The sequence below is a fragment of the Bos indicus genome, chromosome 18 (genome assembly GCF_029378745.1).
Source record: "Bos indicus isolate NIAB-ARS_2022 breed Sahiwal x Tharparkar chromosome 18, NIAB-ARS_B.indTharparkar_mat_pri_1.0, whole genome shotgun sequence".
NCBI lineage: Eukaryota > Metazoa > Chordata > Mammalia > Artiodactyla > Bovidae > Bos > Bos indicus.
Genome location: NC_091777.1, coordinates 55,811,355 through 55,835,942, shown reverse-complemented (window position 1 = coordinate 55,835,942; position 24,588 = coordinate 55,811,355). Strand labels below are relative to the sequence as shown.

The 24,588-nt window shown below is 58.1% G+C and overlaps 4 protein-coding genes across 15 annotated transcripts; 2 read left to right on the top strand and 2 right to left on the bottom strand.

Annotated features, from left to right (window-relative positions):
• Positions 1–19: 19 nt before the first annotated feature.
• SPHK2 (sphingosine kinase 2) lies at positions 20–7,970 on the bottom strand. 12 transcript variants are annotated; one of them, XM_019979267.2, is made up of 7 exons: positions 7,722–7,970; positions 6,689–6,865; positions 3,496–3,964; positions 2,550–2,699; positions 2,307–2,401; positions 2,101–2,216; positions 20–1,710 (listed from the first exon to the last, which is right to left on the bottom strand). In XM_019979267.2, the coding sequence occupies exons 2-7, from the start codon at positions 6,725–6,727 to the stop codon at positions 618–620; spliced, it is 1,962 nt and encodes a 653-aa protein (XP_019834826.2). In that variant the 5' UTR covers positions 6,728–6,865; positions 7,722–7,970; the 3' UTR covers positions 20–617. The 12 variants fall into 12 exon arrangements, with proteins under 12 accessions (XP_019834826.2, XP_019834827.2, XP_019834829.2 ...); XM_019979268.2 differs by having other exon boundaries at positions 6,689–6,843; XM_019979270.2 differs by having other exon boundaries at positions 7,835–7,970.
• A 167-nt stretch (positions 7,971–8,137) lies between these two features.
• RPL18 (ribosomal protein L18) lies at positions 8,138–11,970 on the top strand. Its single transcript, XM_019979280.2, has 7 exons — positions 8,138–8,251; positions 9,458–9,544; positions 9,903–10,010; positions 10,537–10,635; positions 11,104–11,227; positions 11,360–11,429; positions 11,853–11,970. Exons 1-7 carry the CDS (start codon positions 8,249–8,251, stop codon positions 11,926–11,928), a joined length of 567 nt encoding a protein of 188 aa, XP_019834839.2. The 5' UTR covers positions 8,138–8,248; the 3' UTR covers positions 11,929–11,970.
• A 121-nt stretch (positions 11,971–12,091) lies between these two features.
• Positions 12,092–24,415, top strand: FAM83E (family with sequence similarity 83 member E). Its single transcript, XM_070771415.1, has 5 exons — positions 12,092–15,063; positions 16,934–17,101; positions 17,430–17,554; positions 21,448–21,898; positions 23,547–24,415. Exons 1-5 carry the CDS (start codon positions 14,590–14,592, stop codon positions 23,820–23,822), a joined length of 1,494 nt encoding a protein of 497 aa, XP_070627516.1. The 5' UTR covers positions 12,092–14,589; the 3' UTR covers positions 23,823–24,415.
• SPACA4 (sperm acrosome associated 4) lies at positions 17,571–20,355 on the bottom strand. The gene has a single exon (XM_070771419.1). The coding sequence runs from the start codon at positions 20,022–20,024 to the stop codon at positions 19,521–19,523; it is 504 nt and encodes a 167-aa protein (XP_070627520.1). The 5' UTR covers positions 20,025–20,355; the 3' UTR covers positions 17,571–19,520.
• Positions 24,416–24,588: the final 173 nt, after the last annotated feature.

The following is a 24,588-nucleotide window of genomic DNA, read 5'->3' as shown; positions in this document are numbered from 1 at the left end:
GGAGGAAGGGGCGAGGACCTGAGAGGAACGAAGCCACTGCCTTTATTGCATAGACCTTTTCAATTGCTTTGAAGATTGGGGCTGGGGGAACGCACAGAAGACAGGACACGAACTTCCCCACCCGGGGGTAGAGGAACATTAGTGCAAATCGGAGCGCCGGCCCGGGGAACCTGCCCCTCCCGGGCTGATTGGCCAGCTTGGTGGAGGCACCGGAGTAGACGGGGCCAATTAGCTAAGGCCTCCCCGGCCTGTACATTCCAGGTCGAGTCACTGGACGACGCGTTAAGACGCGTTAAGACAGGCTCCGCCCTCAGCCGACCTGGCTTTCTACGAGCAGGGCACGAGGACCTGGAGTGTACCCCGCCCTCATTGATCAGGCACTACCCTTGGGGCGAGCCCATTTCTCCGTGACCCTGCCGACCCCAAGCCCCTGGAGTTCGGGACACCCTCCAGCATCACCTCTGGTCCCCTAGGGTAGGGCGCAATCCTGAGTTGGGGCAGGGACTGGTGTGCGGCTTCCGGGCCAACTCCAGCAGCCTCGCCATGCCCCCTAGCTCAGGCTCCGCCCCTTTGGGAATGTAAGCCCCGCCCCTGGCGGGCCCCAAACTTGGTCGGCTTTAGGCTTCCCGCCCAGGGCAGCCTGGAGGACCCGTGAGCAATGTACCGAGGCCAGGATGCACCTGCGCCTGCAATGGCCCGTACTCCACCTGCTCCCCGTCCACCGTGAGCACGCCGCGGGGCGTGAGCGGCTCTAGGCGGAAGGCATGAGCTGCGGCGTAGCCCAGGTACGGACAGCCCAGGCTGAAGTGGGTACCACGCTCCATGGCCAGAAACATGCGCAGTAGCGCCGCCCGCGAGATGCCGCTGCGAACCCAGCACAGGTGCACCAGGCCGTCGTCAAAGCGCGCGTGGGGGGCCGCCACGAGGTCAGCCCCCAGGTGGCTGGGTAAGATGGCCAAAATAAGCACAAAGTCTCCCTCCATCGTCACCCAGCCTGGGGGTAGCGGAGTGCCTAGAGGAGGGAGCAGGTGATCAGGTGGTCCCCCAGCAGAGATGGATACTGGGGCACCAGGGGTGGGAGGTGGGAGCCCAGAGGATGCTGCCATTTCTGAGGCCCCCTCGCTGATGGGTGAGAGCTGAGCTGCCTTGGGGGTCCCCGGGGGCGAGGGCAGCAGTGGGTCCGGGGAGAGTGGGGCATCCCCAGCCCCACCCCAGTCCCCAGCCAGCTCTGGGCCCCCACCGTTGAGAGACAGGATGGGCAGGGGTTCAGGTGAGCCAGGGGAGGTCAGGGCAGGCTGAGGCAGGGGCAGGGGCAGGTCTGACACTGAGCGATGCAGGGGTGAGTGGGCCACGGGTGGGGCTGGGGCCGGGGCCAGGGTCAACTCTGACTTGGCCCTTGGCAGGCCATGGGCAGGGGCAGGCGAGGCGGGTTCCACAGTGGCAGGGAGGTAGGAGAAGCGGCCGCGGTAGGTGTGCAGCGTGGCAAGGCCCAGGACTGTGCCCAGCGTGAAGCGAGCACTGCCCAGGGCCCTGAAGCGCTCGCTCTGGATGTCCACATCTGACACGAAGCCCCAGGCCACAGACAGGAAAGAGAAACAGCGGGAGCCGGAGGCCAGAGTCACGGAGAGCAGGTCCAGCGGGTGGCTGCCACCCCGGCAGAGCAGTAAGGAGCAGTTGAGTAGCAGGTCAATGCCCAGGGCAGGCTCAAATCTTCACAATCAGACATGGACAGACACAGCAGGAAAGAGTAAACAGGGCTGGTGAGACACTCCGTGCCCAGACCAGCGGGGGAGGGGCGTGCACGGGACACGGACTGGCAGGGAAGCAGACAAGGTGGGGGCGGCGGGGAACCAGGCCTGGGCCCACACATAGCCATCTGGCCACCTCCAGGCGGGCTCCTCTTACTGGGCCAGGTTCCCTGTCAGTTCTTTCACTGCATAAACCTTCACTGCGTGCCTTTTGTGTGCCAGGCACAGTTCTAGGCACTAGGGAGACTGCTTGGAACAAGGCAGGCAAAAATGTCGAGGGGTGGGGTGGCAGGGGAGGGCTGCAAAGCAGATGGACTAGGCCCCTTATCCCAGCAGGGCTCCTCCCACCTACCCCCCATGCCGGTTCACGGCTCCTGCTAACGCATTGCCCGAGCCACAGGGGAGAATGCCCACGGGGGTCTTCACAGCCTCTTCCCAGTCGGGGCGTTGTAGGAGTCCATTCAGCACCTGGAGGGTGGGAGACCGGACACCCGGGTGTTGGTCCTGGCCCCCGCAGACCCCAGGGCTCAGGTTTGAGGAAGGGTGGTCCTGCCCTACCTCATACAGCAGCCCATCTCCCGAGACTGTGACGATGCCGTCCCATTCGCTCAGGTTCAGCCCCTGGACCAGCTCACGGGCATGGTTCTGTCGTTCTAACGTGGGGAACCAGAAGTGAGGCGGGCTCTTCCACAACCCCTGAACCCACCCCACACCCCCTCAACCCCACCCCAACCCCCAACCCCCGGACTCCCCCAACCCCCTAGCCCCCAGCTCCCACCTCCCTCCTGACACTGCCCTTACCTGTCTGGATCAGGTTGAAGGACAGCCCCGCTTCGGAGATCATGGGCAGCACATGGTTCTTACACCACTGCCAGGCCAGGCCCCGCCCCCCAAAGGGATTGACCAATAGGAGCAATCGGGGCGGCCTAGGCAGGAGGTCCGGGGTGATTTCTGCAGAGAGAGGGGAAGGAGTCTACAGAGGTCAGGGACCCAGGCCCCTCACCTCAGAAACAGTAACTGCAAATAGCCCCAGTGGAGCTCTGGTGGAAGGCTGGCATCAAAACCTGCAAGTCCAGCTTTTTCCTCCCAGGCCTCACCCGTTCAGGCCCAGGTGTACAGCCCCGTGCACCCACCACCCCCAGGTGAGGAGACAAAGGCAGCGCAGGGGAGTCTAATCCCAGTGCCCTTTGGACTCGAGGGAGGGAGGAAGGAGGAGAGCTGTTTCCACCTTCCACACCCCCAAACACCTGGGCCCCGGGTCAGGTTACTCCACTGTGGGAAGCGGTCAGGACCAAGGAAACCCACCACCTGGGGACCACGGAACCTTTACCTCCTTGTGCCATCTGAGTACCCTGGGTGGCGGTCTCTGCCCGAGAGCCTTCTTTGATCCCAACCCCGCCCCCCCAACCAGAGCTGGATGAGATGCCATCTCCAGGCCCAGGAACACGTCTCAGTTGGCTGCTCTCACCAGCCCAGGAGCCTCTGATTCATCTGTGGTCAGGACCCGGGGGGGAAGGGGAAGGGAACAGACTGAAATCTTGCAAGAGCAGCAAACATGACTTCTCTGCCTGTGATTTTGTTCCTTCTGTAGCCCATCCCTGTCTGTATATCACTCTTTCAGGACGAAGCCAGAGGGACACATCACACAGACAGACACACAGAAAAGGAGACACAGAGATGCCCACAGAGGGAGAGCCGCAGAGACACCGAGGTGGCCTTAGGACAGAGAGGCTGCCCAGTGCCTCACCCCCGTCCCCAGGCAGTGGCAGTCCACGGAGCAGACACGTGAGGGCAGTGGCCCAGCGCTGGGCCTCAGCGCGGTTCTCCTCGTAGGTGGCTGCCCCGTCGGCCCGGAAGGTGCGTGCAGCTCTGCGCCGGGCCCCGCGCCGGCCCCTGGGGTAGGTGTAGACGCAGAAGTAGGCTGCTGAGTCCAGGGGGCTTCGGCTCCGCAGGGTGCAGCAGCCTGAGACCTCGGTCAGCAGGACCAGGCCACCCCGGGGCCGGGCCTCGGGCTTTGGGCGCAACCGCTGTATGTGCAGGGCTTGTGGTGTGAGAGTGAGGGCGAAGCGTGGGCCGCGGTCTGGGTAGGAGCCAAACTCGCCATGCAGGAGTGGGGTGCTGGGGGCCAGTGGCGGTGGGGGGGCCATGGCCTTGACCCTGTCCAGGGCGCTTCTAGGCCGGTAGCCCCAGCTCCAGGTCAGCTCCTGCTCTGGCCTCTGTGGGAGAGGAAGGAGGGCAGGAGTCAGAGTCCAGGAGCCCTGTGGTGGGCAGAGGGGAGCACGGGCAGGGCCTGTGGACAGGAGGAGATAGTGAGGCGAGGGGTGCCAACAGGCAAGACGGAAGCACCAGAGGGAGACAGGCCCAGACAGAGTGTGGGAAGACTCTTGAGGACACGGGGCAGAGGCCAGGTGGACAAGAGGGCCAGCATCTGGCATGGTCCGTACCCAGGCACGCAAAGATTCATTCCTTTATTCCCCCAATAATCATTCAATACTACATGCCAATGGAGCTTCCCTGGTGGCTCAGCGGTAAAGGGTCCGCCTGTCAGTGCAGGAGACACAAGGGGTGTGGGTTCAATTCCTGGGTCAGGAAGATCCCCTGGAGTAGGAAATGGCAACCCACTCCAGTATTCTTGCCTGGAGAATTCCACAGACAGAGGAGCCTGGCGGGCTACAGTCCATGGGGTCACAGAGAGTCAGACACGACTGAGCGACTGAGCAGACACACATGCACACACTCAGACACAGAAGACAAGGGCTGAGAGCGAGAGAAACACTGAGAGGAGACAAACAGCTTCAGTGAGATGAAACCTAATACAATGAAAGATATTTAGAGAGCAAGGAAGAGTGTAGGGGCCCAGAGGTGCACCGAGGATCAGAAAGACAACAGTGAAGAGAAAGACACACAAGAGGCAGGAGATAGGGGGTGCAGTACCTGGAAAGACTGAGAAAGGGTGTGACATGGGGGAACTAAGGGGTTGGAGAGGGAGAGCCACATGTGGGAACCTGCAAGGGACAGAGGCCAAGAGGTGAACCTCAAGCACTGACCTGGGCGTCTGGCCGCCTGCTCTCCAGGGAGAGACTGGGAGCTGGGCCTGAGATCCCTCCCCCTGCCCTCTGCCCAGTTCCTGCCTCCTCCTTCCTGCTCACCTTTGTTCCCCACTGCCCCGCCCACCCAGTCACCTATCAGTTCTGCCCCTCACCTACCCCAGGCCCAGACCTGCCCCAGACACACCCCCATCTGTGGACTCACTCTTAGGAGTGACCTCTGTCTCCGACCCAGGGGGGTTCTTCAAGGTTCACCCATAAACTTGCATTGACCGCGCCCCCTCCCCTTACCTTAAATCAGTTTGCACGGAGCCCTAGATCTCCCCCAGTCCTTGGCCTGCGATTCTGTCCCTAGGTCCCCAGGCTGCTGGCCTGGTCTTCATCCATAGGTTCCCCCCAATCAATAAGCCTAAGTCTCTGTCTCCGGTTCCCTGGGTTCCGGGCCTTCGTCCCCACCCCATTTCCAGAACCCGGCTCCAGACCTGAGTTTTCATTCCTGGATCTCTCAGTCCTGGTTCTGGTTCTCCATCTCCACCCCACACCACTAGTACCCCTGTCTCGGGCCTGCGTATAGGTTCCTCTTGGTCCCTGAGTCCTCCTGACTTGGGCCCATGTCCCGGCCCCGGGCCCTCCTCACATGCCGGGTGGTCCTTCACACAGCCCCTCTAGTCATCGTCAACTGTCCGCCCCAGACCCAGGGGTGGGCGGGGGGGGGGGGGGGGGGGGGGTGTGCATCCGCTCAGCCAATGGCCGCGCGGCCGGCCTGAATTGCACCAGTGAGAGCGTGCAGGGGCGTGACCAGTCGACTTGCGAGCTTTGCGCAAGGGCTTGCCGCGGAAGCGCTGGAGAACTGGGCGGGGTATCGCCTTTCGCGAGATCAGCCGCCATTATAGGTGAGGGCACAGGCGCAGCAGAGGCGGCTACACGGTCCTATGGCCAGCGCCACTGTCGCCATCTTTATTGAGGGCACGTGGGCCTGTCCCATTCTTTGAGTTTATAAAAGAGAAGGGGGCGTGGGGGAGGAGGTCTTTAACTGCAGATAGAGAATGATCTTAACACATCTAACAAAGAGCAGAGATATGCAAAAACAGTAAAAAAGCAGCAGAGGCAGAAACACACTTAGACATAGAGCAGAAAAGAGATATAAACAAACAAAGACAACAGAATTAAGAATGTGCAAGGTAAGGACATAAGAAAACCCAGAAAATGATGGACGCATAGAGAGATGGGGACAGACACTTTTGGAATGAAATCCAGGAAGGAGAGGCTCATTAATTCACAAACTGTTTACCTTGGGCAAAAACTGGGGACATCATGGCATAAATATTTGCCCAGTGAAACGGCAAGACAGGAAAGAGAATGGGAGAGACAGTATCTGAGAGAGATATGTATCTCGGTCAAAGGTGAGGGATGGAGAGAATGTTGGAGGCTGAGAGGAACTGAGACCAAGAGGCAGAAAGCAAACATGTTGACAAAGAGACATAGAGAGGCAAAGACATGAGGAAACTGAAAGAAATAAGGCAAGAATAATATCAGGTGATCTAGAAACAGAACTGTAGATAGAAAGACACATGCTGAAGGAGACAGGGACTGAGCTTGCTACAGAGAGATAAATGGAGGATGAAGTTCATTCACTGCAAAACAATGTACCTAGTGTTCAACTGAAAACAGCAACAGCACCAGATAATATGTGCCAAAGAATGACCCTGAGAGAGGGACAGACACCCAGTAAGATGGAGAGACCGAGAAACACAGTGTGTGTGCTTAGGGCTCCAGGAAAAAGAAAGATACAGTGATCAAAGAGGCTGAGACTCAAAGACACAGGGACACAGGGACAAGGAAAAGAAAACTGTCCCGTGCTTTGGTTATCTTGACTTTCACATAGACCCTTACCTGGTCCTGCCGCTCCTCTGCTTCAAGGTTTCCATTCATCTGCTGGTCCTCCACTGTGTTACCATGTCAGCAAGACGCTGGGCCTGGTTCAGAGGCCATGGGTGGGTGGTATGGGCAAGGAGTCAGGGCTTATGGTGCAGGTTTGGTCTGTGGCTCTGTGAAGAAGTAAGTAGGAGCCTGAAGGGCAAAGTAAAGGAAGCCAAGCTATTATAGGAATACTACAGGCCCTGGAGGCAGGGCTTCCACAAGGAAGAAGTTTCATTACTGCCCCAACCAGCCCATCTGGTCCCATCCAGTAAAGTCAATAACAAGAATAGATACTAATTTTTAGCAAGCACTTATTATGAACCAAACATTGTCCTGAGCTTTTAAACTAATTTTTAAACGAAATGCTCCAAAACACTCTATGTGCCAGGCCTACTATCATCCTCCTTTTCCAGATAAAAAAAGCAAGGCACTGAGAAGTTACACGACTTGCCCAAGGTCACGCCATTAGTAAGGATTAACAGCAAAGCCACGAACTGAATTAGTTTACAAACGATGTCACCATCTTTCTATGTCTCTGCTCCTCTCTGGATCTCCACCTTCCCTCTTTCTAGGTCTTCTCACTCTCCCGGGTCACCAATTCATCACCTCAGCTTTCTGTCCACTCCCCTTCTCGGTCTCCATTCCTCCTCCTCTTGGAATCTCTGTCTCCCTCTAAGGCTCCCCTCCCCTCTCTTTCAGGAGTCTTTTTTTACCCATCCCCTCTCTACACCCCATCCCCAAAGCCCGGGGGGCCTCAGCTTGCCTCCTCTACGCTCCAGAACCGTGCACATCCCTCAAACTGAAACACGCTGGACCACCTGAATCTTTCCCACTGGGAAAAGCAGCCTCCCGATGGCAGGGGCAAGTAGGGTTCAGGGAAGGGCCATCTAAGGGCAGAGGGAGAAGGTGAACCTAAAAACTGGAAATACGGGATGCCACAAACGAAGCTGCAGCAAGATGATCTTGGGTTACATATCAAGTAAGACTTCCCGAGCTGCAGCCTCACCTGAGAGGTGCAGCCAGCAATAGGACAGAGGAGAGCCTCTTGAGGAAACGCCCAAAGCTTGAGGTCAGAGGTTTCCCGAGGTCCAGACTAGCCAGACAGCTCCGCCTCCTCACCTCTAACACTCGGCTCTCTGGGTCCTCCGGGAGCCACAGAGAGGCCGTCGGCGTCGGGCCAGAGCGTCACCGCGCGACGCCACTTACTAGCTCCGCGCGACATCTCTCTCGCTCCGAGAGCCTTTTCTTCCGGAAGACTATAAAGAACAGGGCGTGGATAGGGCTAGAGAGGCCCCCGACGTGCGGGTCCTTCCGTCCTTGGAGCAGCCCTTGGTTCCCTTTTAGATGCTCCTCCACTCAATTCCGGAAACGCCCATCTAGCTGGCCTTCTGATTCACCATAGAGAGGCGTGAGTCATAGTAGAGCGCCCCGTCGCCCAAGTGATGTCAAGTAGGCGCAATACGCTGAAGGCTTTCCCCGCCCATCGCGCATCTGCTTTCTCTTTCCGGATCTGGCTAAGGAGGAGGCGCCATCATGGTGAGCTAGCTTTGCGGCGTCCTGGGCTCGACCATCCGCTGCCATCCACTGCGGCCCCGGGCTGGGGACGTTCCAAAGGGAGGCAGGGGTTCACGGGTGTTCAAAGGAGGCGACTCCCGCGACGGGGAGCTGTTTTGGAAGCCCGAAGGCCAGGGGTGGGCTTCTTCAGTCTCCCACCCTTCCTGTACTCCTGTATTATATAGGTCCCATCGTAGATGACCAGATTGAGGGGCAAGAAGGTTAAGTAGTATGATCAGGGTCACAGTGCCAGTAAGTGGCGGAGCCAGGATTCGGGCCCAGGAACTGGTTCCACAGCTACTCTTGTCTGTGCGGCCCCTGTATTCTGTCACTCCCCAGCCTGGAAAGTTGGGTGCTGGTGGAAGGTGTCGTCAAGCGCCTGGTGCCCGTGTTTGGGGGCCAGGCGGGCTTCCGTTCGAGATTAAATTCCCTACCCTCTGCATTCCCTGCGACTGGAAAGCATTTATCTGTTAGTTGGAGACCCAGTAATTTTGTTTCAAAGATGTGAGTTGGGTAAAAAGTGCTCACAGAAAGTGCTCACCAAGGGTCTTTGCATACCTAAATGCTGGATGAATGAGAGCTATTAACAAGTCGTTCTTTACAATTCGTGACATAGTCTAAGAAGTTTGCAGGAGAGCAGGCAGAGGCTGTGGTGGAAATTGTGGGCCTCCTTCAGCATTCTTAGCACTAGAGTGGGAAAGGACCTGCTCAGGTTTCTGGAGTCAAGAAGATAATGCTTGAAAAGTCGTTTTAAGACTGGTTCTGTACAGAGGACTTGAAAAAAAGGCTCGTTGCTTTTATGATAACTTAAAGTCATCCTCGGTTTAAGTGTTTCTGATAACGCTCCACGTGTGGAAACAGGCGTTGAGAGGTTAAATGGTACTTATATTTTTGAAAAACATAGCTGCTAAAGAACTAAAAATTTGAGTTAATAGGGGTGCTATTAAGGTCATTGTGCTGAGCTGACAGCTTACTGTGTAAAATTAGCACTCTTTCCCTCTTGTGACTTGAGACCCAGTGAGTTTTAAGTGATTTTCCCAGATTGTTCTCAGTGTGAGTCTGGGGTTGGTTATCTCCAGAGACTGCGCCTTTAGCTGTTTCTCGCAGGTAAGGAATAACTGAAATTGTTTATGTGGAATCTGCCAAATGAGAGTTGGGTTCATGGTCTTCCTTCCTTCACCCCTTCAGGGAGTTGACATCCGCCACAACAAGGACCGAAAGGTTCGACGCAAGGAGCCCAAGAGCCAGGACATTTACCTGAGGCTGTTGGTCAAGGTGAGGTTGGGGCAGAGACCCCTCATCAAGACCACCCCAGAAACAGAACTTCCAGGGCCTCCATGCTGGTTTCGGTCACAGGCTCCCTGCAGGAGCCTGCAGCACAGGCACGAGTCTGCTGCTTTCCCAGAGCTGCTGGAGATTCCAGCGTTTTCAGTCTCTGGGCCTGTTCACAGCTGGGGGTGGTGTGGGGGGTTTCTGGGTCCCTGGCCGGGCAGGACTCGGCCAGCTCTTTCCCTAGGGCTCTGGGATGGGGGAAAGCCTCAATCATCTGTTTCCTCCTTTGTTAGAAAGCTGGGAGGGAGGGGGTGGGCTGGGCTGCCCTGGGTTCTCACTCTTTATTTTTCTTCCGCTCCAGCTGTATAGGTTCCTGGCCAGACGAACCAACTCCACCTTCAATCAGGTTGTCCTCAAGAGATTGTTCATGAGCCGCACCAACAGGCCACCGCTCTCTCTTTCCCGGATGGTGAGGGGCTGATACTGGGGCTTAGCCAACCTAGGGGAGCAACTGGGTCATGTCTGGAGCCCGACTTCGAGAGGAAGGGTGGGCTTGGAGCTCTCTGGTAGCAGCCTGGCTATTATGGCTTAACTTCATCCAGTGGTGGGTGCAGAACTCTGATCCCTCCGATGGAAGCTGTATAGTGGGAGTGTTGGACTGGCTTGGCCTCATTTTCTTCCTCACAATTGCGTAGGGGTGCAGTTTACAGTGTCTTTTATGAAATCTTCCTGAGGCTTGAAGTCTTAAAGCAAGCCCTCTATATCAAAAGCTTTCTGTAAGAGATCTGTTTGCACATTTTTTGGAGGTTTCTGCAGGCTGGACCTGAGATTAGGCTTGTTGTGGTAGTTAGAGAGGGGTGGCATGGGTGGGTTTAGCCCAAATGAGGCACAACTGTTGGCCCTTGGGATGCCTGGATTGGTGGGGTGGATTTAAGCGCCGGAGGGAACTTGTTTAATGTGTATATCACTGCCCCCTTCCCCTGCGCCCATCCCAGATCCGGAAGATGAAGCTTCCTGGCCGGGAGGGCAAAACAGCTGTGGTCGTGGGGACTATAACCGATGATGTTCGTGTCCAGGAGGTGCCCAAACTGAAGGTGAGTCGGGAGGTGTGGCTCAGGAGCACGGTGTGTGGGTCACGCTGAGGTCCTTGTCCTGCTGTGGTGCCGTGAGGCTCATCTCGCCTCCGGGTGAGGCAGGCATGAAGCCTGAATTGCAGGGGGGTGGTGTTGATGGCGGGCATCCCTGGGCAAGCCCCTTCTGAGGCCCTGCTGATGGTGCTCACTCTGCCACTTTGTTATCTCTGGACAGTTTTCCACAGTATCTCTGCTTCAGTTTTCTCACCTGTGTACTGGCTTAGGTTTGTGGTGTCAGGGGGGGTTCTAAATGTAAACTGGTAAGAATGGCTGCATTCTTAGGGCTCGGGCGTTTGGCTCCAGTAGTTGGTTATCAGGCAGAATAAGCAGCCGGAACTCCTGCTGGGTCTGGGCAGCGGACCGGAGGTCCCAGCAGCTCCTGGGTCGCCGTCCAGGGGGCTCTGACCTCGCCCGTCCTCTGTCCCCTAGGTGTGTGCTTTGCGAGTGAGCAGCCGCGCCCGGAGTCGCATCCTCAAGGCCGGGGGCAAGATCCTCACCTTCGACCAGCTGGCCCTGGACTCCCCCAAGGGCTGTGGCACCGTCCTCCTCTCTGGTGAGTGGCTCTAGGGGCCGGGCCATGGGGCTCCTGCAGCCTTTCCCTTTCTGGGTCTGGGAGGTCAGGGACAGCCCTCCCCCACACCCCAGCCTGGATCAGCCTGAGCCACCCCTTCCTCCCCTTCCCTAGGTCCTCGTAAGGGCCGAGAGGTGTACAGGCATTTCGGCAAGGCCCCAGGAACCCCGCATAGCCACACCAAGTGAGTATACCCTGCACGTCGGCCTCGCCATGCTTCCAGCTATTTCTGTCAGCCTAGAATCTCCGCTTTTCCTTCATGGCTCTGCTTAAAGCTCTGTTGTTTGGGTATTGAGCTTCCTGCCCAGCCAGCATCACTGGTGTGGGTTCTTCAGGGCCTGTCCCCCCTCGGGTGGGGCCTGCATCTTGTCCAGCTCTGGGGCGCCCTGGTTGACACCCCCAGGGCCTAGTGGAGGCCCTTCAGCCACTCCTGGCCATCTGGCTTCCTGTGCTGCCAGGCTTTCCTGCTGACCCTGCCTCAGTTGAGTGAGGCCCTCTGCTGGTGTCCCCGTGCTGCTCTGTTAGAGCAGATGTTTCTCAACTCCCAACTGGCTGGCAGGCCCCAGCAGTCCCTGACTCTCTACATGGGCCCCTTCTCTCCCTGCAGACCCTACGTCCGCTCCAAGGGCCGGAAGTTCGAGCGTGCCAGAGGCCGACGAGCCAGCCGTGGCTACAAAAACTAACCCGAGAGTCTACCGTGTTATTAAAAAGATTTTGGATGCTAACAGTCTTCTGTATATTATTGGGGAACGGAGTAGGGGGGAGGGAGAGGGTTGGAGCCCTCAAGGAGAAGCCCATCATTTTGGGCAGTGGATGCCATGCCCCTCTCTTTGCCAACAAAGATCTGTACGGTCAAAGCGTGGCTCAGATGGTAAAGAATCTGCTTACAAAGCGTGAGACCTGGGCTTGATTCCTGGGTCGGTAAAATCCCCTGGAGAAGGGAATGGCTACCCATTCCAGTATTCTTGCTTGGGAAATCCCATGGACAGGAGCCTGGCAGGCCACAGTCCATGGGGTTGCAGAGTCAGATATGATTGAGTGGCTTTCATGGTTTTTACAGTAGTCATGTATGAATGTAGAGTTGGACCATGAAGGCTGAGTGCTGAAAAGAATTGATGGCTTTTGAATTGTGCTGGAGAAGACTCTTGAGAGTCTCTTGGACAGCAAGGAGATCAAACCAGTCACTCATAAAGGAAATCAGCCCTGAGTATGCATTGGAAGGGCTGATGCTGAAGCTGAAACTCCAATATTTTGGCCACCTGATGTGAATGGCTGATTGGAAAAAACCCTGATGCTGGGAAAGATTGAGGGCAGGAAGAGAAGGGGGCGACAGAGGATGAGATGGTTGGATGGCATCACTGACTCAATGGACATGAATTTGAACAAACTGGGAGGTAGTGAAGGATGGGGAAGCATGGCATAACTGCAGTTCCTGGGGTTGCAAAGAAGTGGGACATGACTTTGTGACTCAATGACAACCCTTCTACAGACCAGCCTCTGGGATGAGCCCCTTAACGTTGTGTTGCGGGGGGTGGAGTCTGCAGGGGCCTGAGTGTCTGCGGTGCCCACCCTAAGCCTTTTGGCACCCTCGGACGCTGCTGCACCCTTGGGACCTAGCAGCCATCTAAGGCTGAAGCCCCACCTCCTTCCCAGGTGTCTGGTGTTAATGACACCTGCTTCCTATTTGAACCAGCCACACCTACTCTTAAAGGACCCGTGCTCCCCTCAGGGATCTCCACGTTAGGGATGGCTGGCGGGGCTTGGACCAGGAAATAGAAATGGGTTGGGACACCGTGGGGGAAAGGGTGCGTGGGAACAGGTGATGTGAGCTCCCGCCCCTGAAGCTGGAGTCTGGCGGGCTGCTGGGACCTTCCCTTACTTCGCTCCCACACCCCAGGCTTCCAGGGGCCTGTGATGGCCCTCCCCCTGTATTTGCACAAGGGGCTGGGTTCCCCGGATCCCAGGAAGAAACCTGATGAATAAGGCAGGCCGGCCGGCCGGAAGAGCCACAGGAATAAAGGAGGTCTCCAGGCCCCTGATCTGACCTCCAGAAAGGCAAGAGGAGGGGAAGGTGATGGAGACCTGGGAGAGATAGGGCGTCTGGGGAGGACCGGAGGGAGAGGGACTGGCCTGGCTTTATTCTTCTTCCTTCTCTTTGCAGGGCTGGTTTGCTGTGGTCTGGCAGAGGGGAGCTGACTGGGTGCTGGAGAGGGGGCTTCTTGTTGACAGGGATCGGCAGGGGTGGGGAGGGGCGTCCACTGAGCAGAGGTTGAGTCAGAATTGTCAAAGGGGCAGCTTGGGAGGGATGCAGAGTGGTCCTCATCCTGGAATAAGTGGACAGTCCGCTGGCCGGAGACAGTGGGATTAAGGTAGAAATCCTGGCTGGAGTGGGCCTGAGATCACTCAGAGGGCCGGGTCAGTGGTCTTAGGAACCGGGGTTTGTTGATCCGGCCATCAGTCTGAATGGGCTGATTCCATTGTAACGAAACTCTCTGTAGAGGGCACCCGCCCCCACAGCAGCCTGAGTGGGTGTGAACGCTCAGGTAGCAGGATCTTCACCCTGAAGAGGAGACAGACTGAGTTCCCCGGCTGGGAGACGTGATGCCAAGATTTAGGGCTGGAGTGCACCCTCGCACGGCTGAGAGGGGTGGTTCACAGAGAAGGCTTCCGGGATGATCGGCCAGTGAGGACCAGTGAGTCAGGTGGCTGGTTGTTGAGAGAAACATTCCGGCAGAGCCTGCTGGTTGCTCCAGTGGGCGGTCAGACGTTGAGATTGTCAGCTGGAAGCGATCCATGTCTTCCAGACCGTCAAAGAGACAGCCAGAGAGGGTCAGTTAGGTGTGCTATCTGAGGGGCAAACAGGCAGCCCACTCTGCCTTTAACTAGGGACGTTTGGATGCTCAGAGACAAACAGACAGCCTGTTGCCTGGCGGGAGAGTCAGCCTGAGCCAGAGGCAGGGTCACTTGGAGCCTCGTGTCTCCAGCGGGGCTGGAGGGGGGCTGGCGTGTCAGGAAGCAGAGCTGGGTGGCTGCAGAAAGTGTCAGGCGGTCAGCCTGACCGACACGCGGGGGGCCACTTGTGGGCTTCGCCAGAACATCGGAGTCTGGCAGGAAGCTCAGGTGGCCGGCGGGCTGGCCGTCTGAGCAACGCCACGCTCCGGGCGGTCCCTCATTTGGGCAGTGCGATGGTCAGGACGGCGAGCTGTCGGGACTGAGGGCTGTGCGGGTGGCATTGCACGGCCACACGGAGTCTGCCTGTCTGGAGATCTCTAGATGCTCGGTGCCCAGAGACGGCCAAGCCCTCCAGACATCCAGCCTCACCATCCTCACCCCCAAACGGCCCGATGGCGGCCTCCCAGCTGGCAGCACTGGAAGGAATGGATCCAGGGCCCGGGGGACGGCCCCAGACTGAGGCCAGCCCCGGCTTCCTGTACTCCGAGGGCCAGCGACTGGCGCTGGAGACTCTGCTGGGCGAGGGCGTGGAGGCATTCGAGGCCTGCCTGCGGCGCGAGGGGCTGCGGCCCTTCCTGGGCGGAGAGGAGCTCCGGGGCCTGGTGGCAGCGGCTGAGGACTGGACGGCCGCGAAGCCTGAGCCCGGCGGGGCAGCAGAGGGAGCCGACGCCTCCCATGGGGTCTCAGGCAGCCTGACCTACTGGCCGGGACAGTCGGAGGAGGCGGTGCCCGTGCTGCGCCTGGGCTGGCCGGAAGACTCAGCCTGGAAAGGGATCACCCGGGCCCAGCTGTACACCCAGCCGCCTGGCGAGGGCCAGCCGTCCCTCAAGGAGCTGGTGCACCAGGAGATTCGGGCCGCCCACAAGGTGGGAGCCTCAGGGGGTCCCTCCCCCAGACTTGGCCATCCTCACGTGTCCACCCCCAGACGTGAGTGTGAGGGCACATCACTTGGGACCCTGGCATTCTGGACCGTGCATGTCCACGCTTCCCAGGATCCAGGCATCCACACGGCCCCGATCTCACTCTTACCCTCTTAGATCTGAGGGTTCCCACTCTCTCCCCAAGACCTGGGTGCCTCAGGCATCCATGCCTCTTGGACCTAAGTATGACTGCACACCTCAGTCACCTACTCCACCCCACCAGCCAGGGTGGATGTCTTTATCTTCCTTTGTGCCTCGCTTAGTCGCCCAGTCGTGTCCAGCTCTTTGTGACCCTATGGACTGTAGCCCGCCAGGCCCCTCTGTCTGTGGGGATTCTTGTCCAAGCAAGAATACTGGAGTGGGTTGCCACTTATTCCTCTAGGGGATCTTCCCAACCCAGGGATCGAACCCAGGCCTCCCACATTGCAGGTGGATTCTTTACCCTCTGAGCTACCAGGGAAGCCCAAGAACACTGGGGTGGGTAAACTATCCCTTCTCCAGGGGAACTTCCCCACCCAGGAATTGAACCAGGGTCTCCTGCACTGCAGGCAGATTCTTTACCAGCTGAGCTACCAGGGAAGCCCTTATCCTCCTTTGCTGCTGCTGCTACTGCTAAGTCGCTTCAGTTGTGTCCGACTCTGTGCGACCCCATAGACAGCAGCCCACCAGGCTCCCCCGTCCCTGGGATTCTCCAGGCAAGAACACTGGAGTGGGTTGCCATTTCCTTCTCCAATGCATGAAAGTGAAAATTTAAAGTGAAATCGTTCAGTAGTGTCCGACTCTTAGTGACCCCATGGACTGCAGCCTACCAGGTTCCTCCATCCATGGGATTTTCCAGGCAAGAGTACTGGAGTGGGGTGCCATTGCCTTCTCTGTATCCTCCTTTAGTGGGGCCCAAATGAGTTTGAGCAAGCTCCGGGAGTTGGTGATGGACAGGGAAGCCTGGCATGCTGCAGTCCATGGGGTCGCTAAGAGTTGGACACGACTGAGCAACTGAACTGAACTGAAAATGTCTGCCCTGCAGCCCCTTGGACTGCCCATTCTATAACAACTTTTTTATGTCTCTACTCCCATGCTAAGTGTTTTTTTATGGGTTAACCCACCTAATCCCAAGGAGGGTCCTATGAGGTTGGGCTTCATGTACCCATTGAGGAGACAGGGAAAGTGAGGCATGGTAGGTTGTCCCTTGTCTTTTAAGTGGCCGAGTGGGGCTTTGAACCAAGGCCTTCTGGCCAGTGACTCAGGGTTCACCACCACCACCTTTTTCTGCCTGCCAGCTCCAGGCTCCTCAGCATTTCCCTGTCCCCAGAGCTCACCTTGGTGGCCTGGCAGGTTATCCCACCCGAGGACCAGGTGTGCAGCTGCCCACAGTGAAGGGCCTCCAGCCCACCAAGCCCTGGAGCCTGGCAGCCACGTAGTGTCAAAGCCCATGGGGTACTGCTGCAGACGTGTGCTTTATAATGACAGTTTTCTAGCAGTTAGAGGTGGAGGGGCTCCAGAAAGCCTGTTTGCTTCTCATTCACACATCGTTGTTATTCAGTCTCTCGGTTGTGTCCAACTCTGCGACCCCATGGACTAAGGCACGCCAGGCTCCTTTGTCCTCCACTGTCTCCTGGGGTTTGCTCAAACTCCTGTCCCTTGAGTCAGTTCACACATAGGCGCTGAATGAACTGTAGTATGTGTCTCGGGGTATCCCCCTCAGCTTCCCTGAATGTCCCACGGAGCCTGGACCATTAAACGCCCTGGAGAACCTCACCCCCGGAATGTGCCCCCCAAGCCCCAGGCTCCACCCACAGCCCCTCTCCCCACCCCTCAGCTGGTGGCCGTGGTCATGGACGTCTTCACTGACCCAGACCTGCTTTCGGACCTGGTGGAGGCTGCCACATGCCGCTGGGTGCCCGTCTACCTGCTCCTGGACCGTCAGCAGCTGCCCGCCTTTCTGACGCTGGCCCAGCAGCTGGGGGTCAACCCCTGGGCCACTGAGGTAGGGGCCAGGTGGCTGGAGGGTAACACCCCAATTCCCTGGCACTGGCGGGGGAAGCAGCGGGGGGCAGACCCTTCCAGGAGGTGCTGGGTCATCAAGGTGGATGCTGGCTGAGAGTGTCCCCTGAGATCTGATGCCCATGGCATGGGGGTGGGGCAGCTGGGGTGAGCTGTCAAAGTTAAGACTATCCACAAGAGACCCCTGGGGAAGCTGGGATAGACCCTCCCATGGGCCGCCCAGGTAGGAGCTGCCTGGAGGGAGGGCACTGGGTGGAGGTCAGGGGGGAGGGGAGGGTCGGCCTGAGCAAGGGCATGCCCTCCCACCGCAGAACCTAGACATCCGAGTCGTGCGGGGCTGCAGTTTCCAGAGCCGCTGGCGTCGGCAGGTGAGCGGCAACGTGCGGGAAAAGTTTGTGCTGCTGGACGGCGAGCGGGTCATCTCAGGATCCTACAGGTGCGGCGCCCCCGACCCCACACACCGCCCGGCCTCTGGTCCCCAGCTCCCCCTCAGCCGGCAGTGGGGCATGCCCTTCCCCAGACTCTCTTTTCTCCCCTGTAAGATGGGTCTGTACCTACCCCTGCCCGGGAGAGGAGGGGTCTTGTGGCAGAACAGGCTGGTACTGAACCTCCCGCCGGGCGGTGTTGTGGCCTGGGGGTAAGTCTTCATCTCTTTGGCCCCAGCACTTCGTCGTCTGGGAAACTGGGCTCCCGGTGTGTGGGAGCTCCCATGCCAGGGGGACCTGGACTGGAGTCCTAGCTCTGCTTTGGGTGGCTGTCTCCACCTCTTTGAGCATCTGTGCAAAAATCAGAGGGCTTCCCAAGTGGTGCAGTGGTAAAGAACCCGCCAGCCCATGCAGGAGTCATGAGAGACGTGGGTTCCATCCCTGGGTCGGGGTGATCCCCTGGAGGAGGGCATGGCAACCCACTCCAGTGTTCTCGTCTGGAGAATCCCATGGACAGAGGAACCTGGCGGGCTACACTCCATAGTGTCATACAGAGTCAGACACGACTGAAGCGACTTAGCACACACACAAGGATGCAAAAATCAGAGCTGGTGTACAAATGGCCCGGTCCTCAGACCATCTCCTGTCCCTCCTCTTCTCTCCCTGGGGGCCAACTGACCAGAACCTGGCTCCGTGACTTCTTAGCTCTGGGACATTGGGCTGGTTGGTACCTTCCCTTACTCTGAACCTCAGTTTTCCCATCTGCAAAGTGTGAAAATAGCAGCATTTACTTCCTGGGAACGGCATGGCACAGGGCACGTGGACTCCGAGCCGGACGGCCTGGGGTCAAATCCTAGCTTGAAGTTACTAGCTGTGTGACTTTGTGCAACTGACTTCCCCTCTCTGTGCCCCAGTTTCTCCCTCTAGACGTGGGATGATCCGGTTAGCACGTCTAGAGCAAGGTTTCTCAAGACAGTTACTGCTCATGTTTGGGGCTGGATGATTCTGTATTGCAGGGGAGCTTTCTTGGGCTGAATGGCCCCTACCCAGGAGATATGGGTAGCATCTGGCTTCCCCAGTTATGACAACCCAAACCATCTCCAGACATTGCCAGGTGCCCCCCGGGGGGCAGAAGTGCCCTGTTGATTACCTTTGCCCTGGCCTGGTGGCTTTCAACTTTGAGCAGGCCCCAGAGTCACCTGGGTGACTTGTTAAATAAAACCCAGATTTCTGGGCCCCACCCCTATTCAGCCAGCCTGGACTGGGGCCTGAGAATTGACATTTCTAGCAAGTTCCTGGTTAATGCTGATGTTGCTGGTCCAAGGACCACACTTTGAGAACCGCTAGCATTAAGACTGGGATGTTGGGTTTTTTTTTTTCGGCTGCGCCTTGCAGCTTGCTGGATCTCAGCTCCCCAACCAGGGGATTGAACCCGGGGACCCCAGCAGTGAAAGCGCGGAGTCGTAACCACAGGACCCCCAGGAAATCCCCAAGACTGGGAGGTTTTTGAAGAGAATCTTTGTTCTCAGCTTCACTTGGGGATTCCGTAAGATAATCATGCCTGGCACGGAACATAAGATGTGCTGCATCAACGTCAGCTGTCATTTATTATTATTTGATTTTTTTGGTGTGGTTGTTTTTGTTTTTGTTTTACCATATTTCATCGACTCTAAGGTGCCACCAAAGGAAAGAAACATCCTGATCCAAATCTGAAAAGATAACGCGTCTTAGAACCAATGAAATACAGTAGTCCAGTCCAACCTGTGGGACGTGGCTCCCCCATCACTAAATTGGAGGGCCTGGGGCTGCTTCCAGAGCACTGGGCTCCTCCGGTGGGCAGCCCTAGAATGGATGAGGCCAGGCCACGAGAGGTTGTCCAGGGCCTCTGGCCATTTAATGGGGAAAGGGGATGGAGGTGGGGGGCAGGGGGAGCAATGCAGCCGGGAGACCAGCCCCGGGCCCTGCCCTCCAGGTTGGTCACAGCACGTGTTGGAGCAGCAGCAGCACACCCAGCGCCAGGCTGGCGGCGGCCCCCGCCAGCCGGCCGCGCGTGGGGTCGGGGGCCCCGTTACACATGTGGCCAGTGCAGCAGTTGGTGGTGAGGCTGTAGGTGACGCCCATGTAGTTGATGGGCTCCTCGTGGCCGCACGAGGTGGCGTGCACGCAGCCTTTATTGATGATGGGGCCGACGCCGGGGGCCACCCCGTGGCCCGTGAAGCAGTCCTCGTCGTCGCCACAGCGCATGCTGGTGCCTGGACAGCTTGTGGAGTCGGTCAGCTCACAGAAGACGCAGTCCTTGACACCCGTCGTGCCAGGGGCCAGAACCATCACCAGAAGTGGCAGCCAGCCGAGGACCATGGTGGCCTGGCGGCGGTGACGGTGCCCCAGCCGGGCCGTGGGCTTCCCGGGCCTCCAGGAACTGCTGAACGACATGCCTCGCACCCTCGGGACTTCTGATCTCCCAGGCCCAGCACCTGGCATGGCCTCAGTTCCCGACACTCCGCGTCCTCGGAAGCTCCGTTGTGACCACCGCTCTCGAATCCTCGGGTCTCAGAAACACCCCCGGGGAAGGAGATGAGCCAGCGGCCGCTGCCCCCCAGGAGTCTCTGTGGAGCGGAATGGGGGTGACCTCACAGATGCGCCCCCCTCCCCAGGGTTCCCACTGGCCGCTCTGGGGCTGAGGTCATAGGTGGGGGAGGGGTGTCACAATCCAAGCAGGCAGGCTGGCCCGCCGACCTGCTGGAGTGCGAGGATACTGACACCCCACGAGGTAAGGATGCTTGGACCGGTGTTCATCATCCTGGCCTCAAAGTGGCCCTCTCTGCCGGGTGCTGCTACGGTACCCGCCGAGGTGCAAGATGGCGTGGGCCAGGGCAAGCCTGGTTTTGCAATGGGCAAACCGAAGCTTAGGGAGGGAATGTGACACATCCAAGTTCCCCTGTGCCAGAAGGAGAGCCCAGGTTCATTTAATTCCAAAGAGAGCATTTACTGAGCACCTGCTGTGTACCAGCAGGTGTGCTTGATTCTCTAAATCACAACCAGTGTGATCACAGGGATAGTAAGGGCACAGCTCACCATGGCTTGCAGACTTTAATTTTTTTAAACTCTTATAAAGTATTTATTTACTTATTTTAATTGAAGTATAGTTTTGGGGGATTTTTTTTTTTTTTTTTTGGCCATCCCATGCAGCATGTGGGATCTAGTTCCCTGACCACTTTTTGAACCCACGTCCTGTGCATTGCAAGTACGGAGCTTCTTTTTCTTTTTAATTTCATTATTAGGCTGAGCTGGGTCTTAGTTGCATGCAGGATCTTTTAGATATGGCATGCGGGACCTAGTTCCCCCACCAGGGATCGAACCCAGGTCCCCTGCGTTGGGAGTGCAGAGTCTTAGCCACTAGACCACTGGGGAAGTCTCGACTCCCAGCCTTTTAATGCTGAGTACCTACTGGGCAGGGGCCCGACCCATATTTTCTGACTCTAATCTTCCTGTGTTTTAGTTCCATGTGACAGATGAGCAAACAGAGGCAGGGAGCAGGCACACCCAGAGCCTGATACACAGCAAGCAGTTAATAAGTGGCAGTCATAATAGGAAGCAATTGAGTCTTCAAAGAGTCCCAGAGGGAGTCAGAATCCCATCTCCTTCCAGAGGTGGAAATTGTGGGAATGGGGCAGACCCCAGGTTTAAACTCGTCTGATTCCAGGTGATCATTTAAGTATGTTAGCTCATGCCTTCCCATCAACCCTCTAGGGTAGATACCTGGTTGCCCCCATTCTACGGAGGGGCATGTTGAGGTCACACAGCCTTTCCATGAGACTAGGTTGGGGGCGGGCGATGGGGGCCAGGCCAGACTTCTGAGGTTGCTTGGAGATCCTGATCCTCCCCTCCACCCTCTGTCCCCCAGCTTCACCTGGAGTGACTCCCGCCTGCACCGTGGCCTGGTGACCCTGCTGACTGGTGAAATCACCGATGCCTTCAGCCGAGAGTTCCGGACGCTGTATGCAGCCTCCGGGCCGCTCCCGCCTGCGCCCACCCCGGGTCCCTTTGTTAGAGCCCTGGGGGGGCTGCAGCTGGCTCACAGCCCACACCGCGTGGCCCACCGCTGCTCCGTGGCCCCCCTGTCGCCGCCACCACCGCCCGATGGCTCACTGACCCAACGCCTGGCCGCCTGCCGAGTCTTCGAGGGGGACAGGCAGGAGACCCTGGCCGCGCCAGGGCCAGCTCTGAGCGACATCCTGAGGAGCGTACAGCGTGCCCGCATCCCCAGCGGCCCCCCAACCCGGCCCAGCCGCTCCCTCTGGGACCTGAGTCGCCTGTCCCAGCTGTCGGGCTCTAGTGATGGAGACAACGATGAGGTGAGACCGGGTGGCGGGCCTGGAAGAGGATGAAGGCCTGTGAGGGCCCCTGCGAGGTGCCTGGTCCTGGGGGCGGGGGAAGCAAAACTGCTTCCCTGCATTCCCAATGGCATGGTCCACTTCCGGTATCCCTACTGTGTGCTGGGCAGGGGAGCACTGGTGACACTGGGCAGAGACCCCGAGAGCCTCCTTCTCTGACCCTCAGCGTTCTCACTGGGGACATGGGCTGAGCTACTGTCCCCATCCTCAGTTTGCTTGGGAGGAGGAGTCAGTGCGGTCGAATGAAATAGATTAATCACCATGGTCACAATAAAGTCCCCAGATGGAATTTATTTTGATTTCCTGACCTCCTCCTCCCATGGCAGTGAGGCGATACTCCTATTAATGCTCAGGTGTATGGATGGAAAAGCTGAGGGACAGAGGGGTTGAGTTTCACTTGCCCAAGGTCAAAGCAACGATCTTTTTTCGGGCACCTTGCCATGCACCAGGCCCCATGCCAAGTGCTTCCTCAGAGTTGATTAAATGTAACTTCTGCCACAAACCATCTGAATCCACCTGCAATGCAGGAGACCCAGGTCCATCCCTGGGTTGGGAAGATCCCCTGGAGAAGGACATGGCAACCCACTCCAGTATTCTTGCCTGGAGAATTCCATGGACAGAGGAGCCTGGTGGGCTACAGTCCTCGGGGTCGAAAAGAGTCAGACACGACTGAGCAACTAACACTTTCACTTTTACCTTGAACTGCCACAACCATTGAGGTGGATGTGATTACAGCTCTCCACTCACCCATTTCACAGATGGGGAAACCAAGGCACCAGGGAGGAACTGGATCTCAGCCCTGGTTGCTTCCCAGGTGGAACATTTAAATGCTCTGCTCACTGGCTTCCTGGATTCGAGAGTGCTGCGCATGTTGGGGAGGGGGCTAGGGGAGGTCAGGGGGGTCTCCCCTCCCTTCTCCCAGCTGCTTAGACACTTGGCACAGCCTGCCCCTGTTCTCTGGGGAAAGCTTGGATGGCGCCTCTGTGTCCTCAGCTGTGACGTGGGCTGCAAGCAGGAGCCATGTGGGAGAATCCGGTGGATTCTCCCTGGATGCAGGCAGACCTGGGGTCAGTTTCGCTGAGCTGTGCCCCCTCTGAGCCTCAGTTTCCCCATCTGCTAAGTGGGAGCTTGAGGCCACTCCGGAGAGAAATGAATGTCCCCAGAATCACCTCCCTCGGTCCCAATCGAGAGGAGAAGAGGGATGGGCAAGGGCAAGGTCCTCGCCTCTTCCTGGTCCTGAGCTGCCCTCACCTGGCATCACCTCCCTTGGCAAATATTTGCCGCCCCCATGCAGCTGCTTTCTGCTTCCTGTTCCTTTCCCCGCTGCAAAGCCGCACATGGGGACCCAACTCCGCACCCCCTCTGTAGGTCTGGGGGTCCCCAGCCTCCCCATTCACTTCCCTCCTGGTTCTGGAGACATGAAGGCCTTCTCACCTCCCCCCAACCCCTCCACTCTCATCTCCCTGCAGCCCACCTCCTTCTTCCTCCCCTCCCTCCTCCCTAAGCACCCTCTCCATCCCCCCCCCCACCCCCCCGCCCTGCTCTCTCACTCCCCAGGCTCTGGGACCCCCAAGAACTGCCTCTCACCTCCCTGTCTTTCCTTCCACAGCTCAAGAAGTCCTGGGGCTCCAAGGACACGCCAGCCAAGGCCCTGATGAGGCAACGGGGTGCTGGAGGGGCCCCCGGCGGGGAGGCGGACACACGCCCGCTGGCCTGGTCCCAGCCCTGGGGCGGCCCCCTGCCCCTCACCCCTGGGCACCGCCTCCGCTATCTGTCCCCGACCCGGAGGAGGTTTGGTAAAGATGCTGCCTCCAAACTGTTGGAACCCAGAGGCATCCGGCAGCCAGACGGGGCCACCCAGCCAGGACTCAGGTGGCAGCCCTGACCGGAGCCAAAGCCAAATGGCTCTGGCCCTGACTCAGGATGGTCAGACAACGGTCACTCAGAGCCCCCCGCCTCCCTGTTGTACCTGGGACAAAGCTTGTGGCCTTGGTGTCTGGGAGATGCCAAGGATTCCCCCCCCCCAATTTGTTCTAGAATGCGGGCAAGCCCAGTGCCCACTCTGGACCTCAGTGTCGCCTAGAAAATGGGCAGGAGGTCTCCATTAGGCGAGGTCCTAACAGCACATCTCCTGTTCCCGCCGCGTCAGAACTTCTCTGAGGAGACGCCTGGCTGAGTGGTCCCCGTGCTGGAATTGTGCGGGGGTGAAGATGGGGTTCTCGGGTCTGAGGGGAGGCTTCCTGAACCCGCCTGCGCTCAGGAGCTGTGGGGTAAAGTGAGCCTGGCCGCGGAGAGGAGAGAAGCGTCCGGGGAAGCCGAGCTGAATCCCGAGGCGCTGGGGAACAGGTCCAGGCCAGCGGAGGGGAAGCCAGCAGGGGCCGAGTCTGTTTCACGGGGGCTAAGTGGTGGATTGTTAGGGCTGCCCTTTACCTCTGCTCAGAATAAAGCTGCTTTATGTCAGAAACGTGCGTTTCCGCAGCCTCACGGGAGACCCCGGAGTCCAGACCTGGCTCCTTCGTCCCTCAGACCCCGGAACCCTGGCCCCCATCACTCTCCCTCCCCAGGATCCGGAGTCGGGTCGCAGCACTCTAGCCGGGGGGAGTCAGGTGCCCTGCGCTGGCCTCCCGGCCTCCATCTTCGCCTCTGGGAGA

Coding starts and splice junctions, on each gene's coding strand:
- FAM83E (XM_070771415.1), top strand. CDS start 14,590: ATGGCGGCCTCCCAGCTGGCAGCACTGGAAGGAATGGATCCAGGGCCC. Junction 17,555..21,447: donor GTCATCTCAGGATCCTACAG/GTGCGGCGCCCC, acceptor TCTGTCCCCCAG/CTTCACCTGGAGTGACTCCC. Junction 21,899..23,546: donor GTGATGGAGACAACGATGAG/GTGAGACCGGGT, acceptor TTCCTTCCACAG/CTCAAGAAGTCCTGGGGCTC.
- SPACA4 (XM_070771419.1), bottom strand. CDS start 20,024: ATGCCAGGTGCTGGGCCTGGGAGATCAGAAGTCCCGAGGGTGCGAGGC.
- SPHK2 (XM_019979266.2), bottom strand. CDS start 4,745: ATGTGGCTCTCCCTCTCCAACCCCTTAGTTCCCCCATGTCACACCCTT. Junction 3,965..4,682: donor CCCTTTCTCAGTCTTTCCAG/GTACTGCACCCC, acceptor CCTCTCCCACAG/AGGCCAGAGCAGGAGCTGAC. Junction 1,711..2,100: donor GCCGTGAACCGGCATGGGGG/GTAGGTGGGAGG, acceptor CTGATTGTGAAG/ATTTGAGCCTGCCCTGGGCA.
- RPL18 (XM_019979280.2), top strand. Junction 9,545..9,902: donor ACCTGAGGCTGTTGGTCAAG/GTGAGGTTGGGG, acceptor CTTCCGCTCCAG/CTGTATAGGTTCCTGGCCAG. Junction 10,011..10,536: donor CGCTCTCTCTTTCCCGGATG/GTGAGGGGCTGA, acceptor CGCCCATCCCAG/ATCCGGAAGATGAAGCTTCC.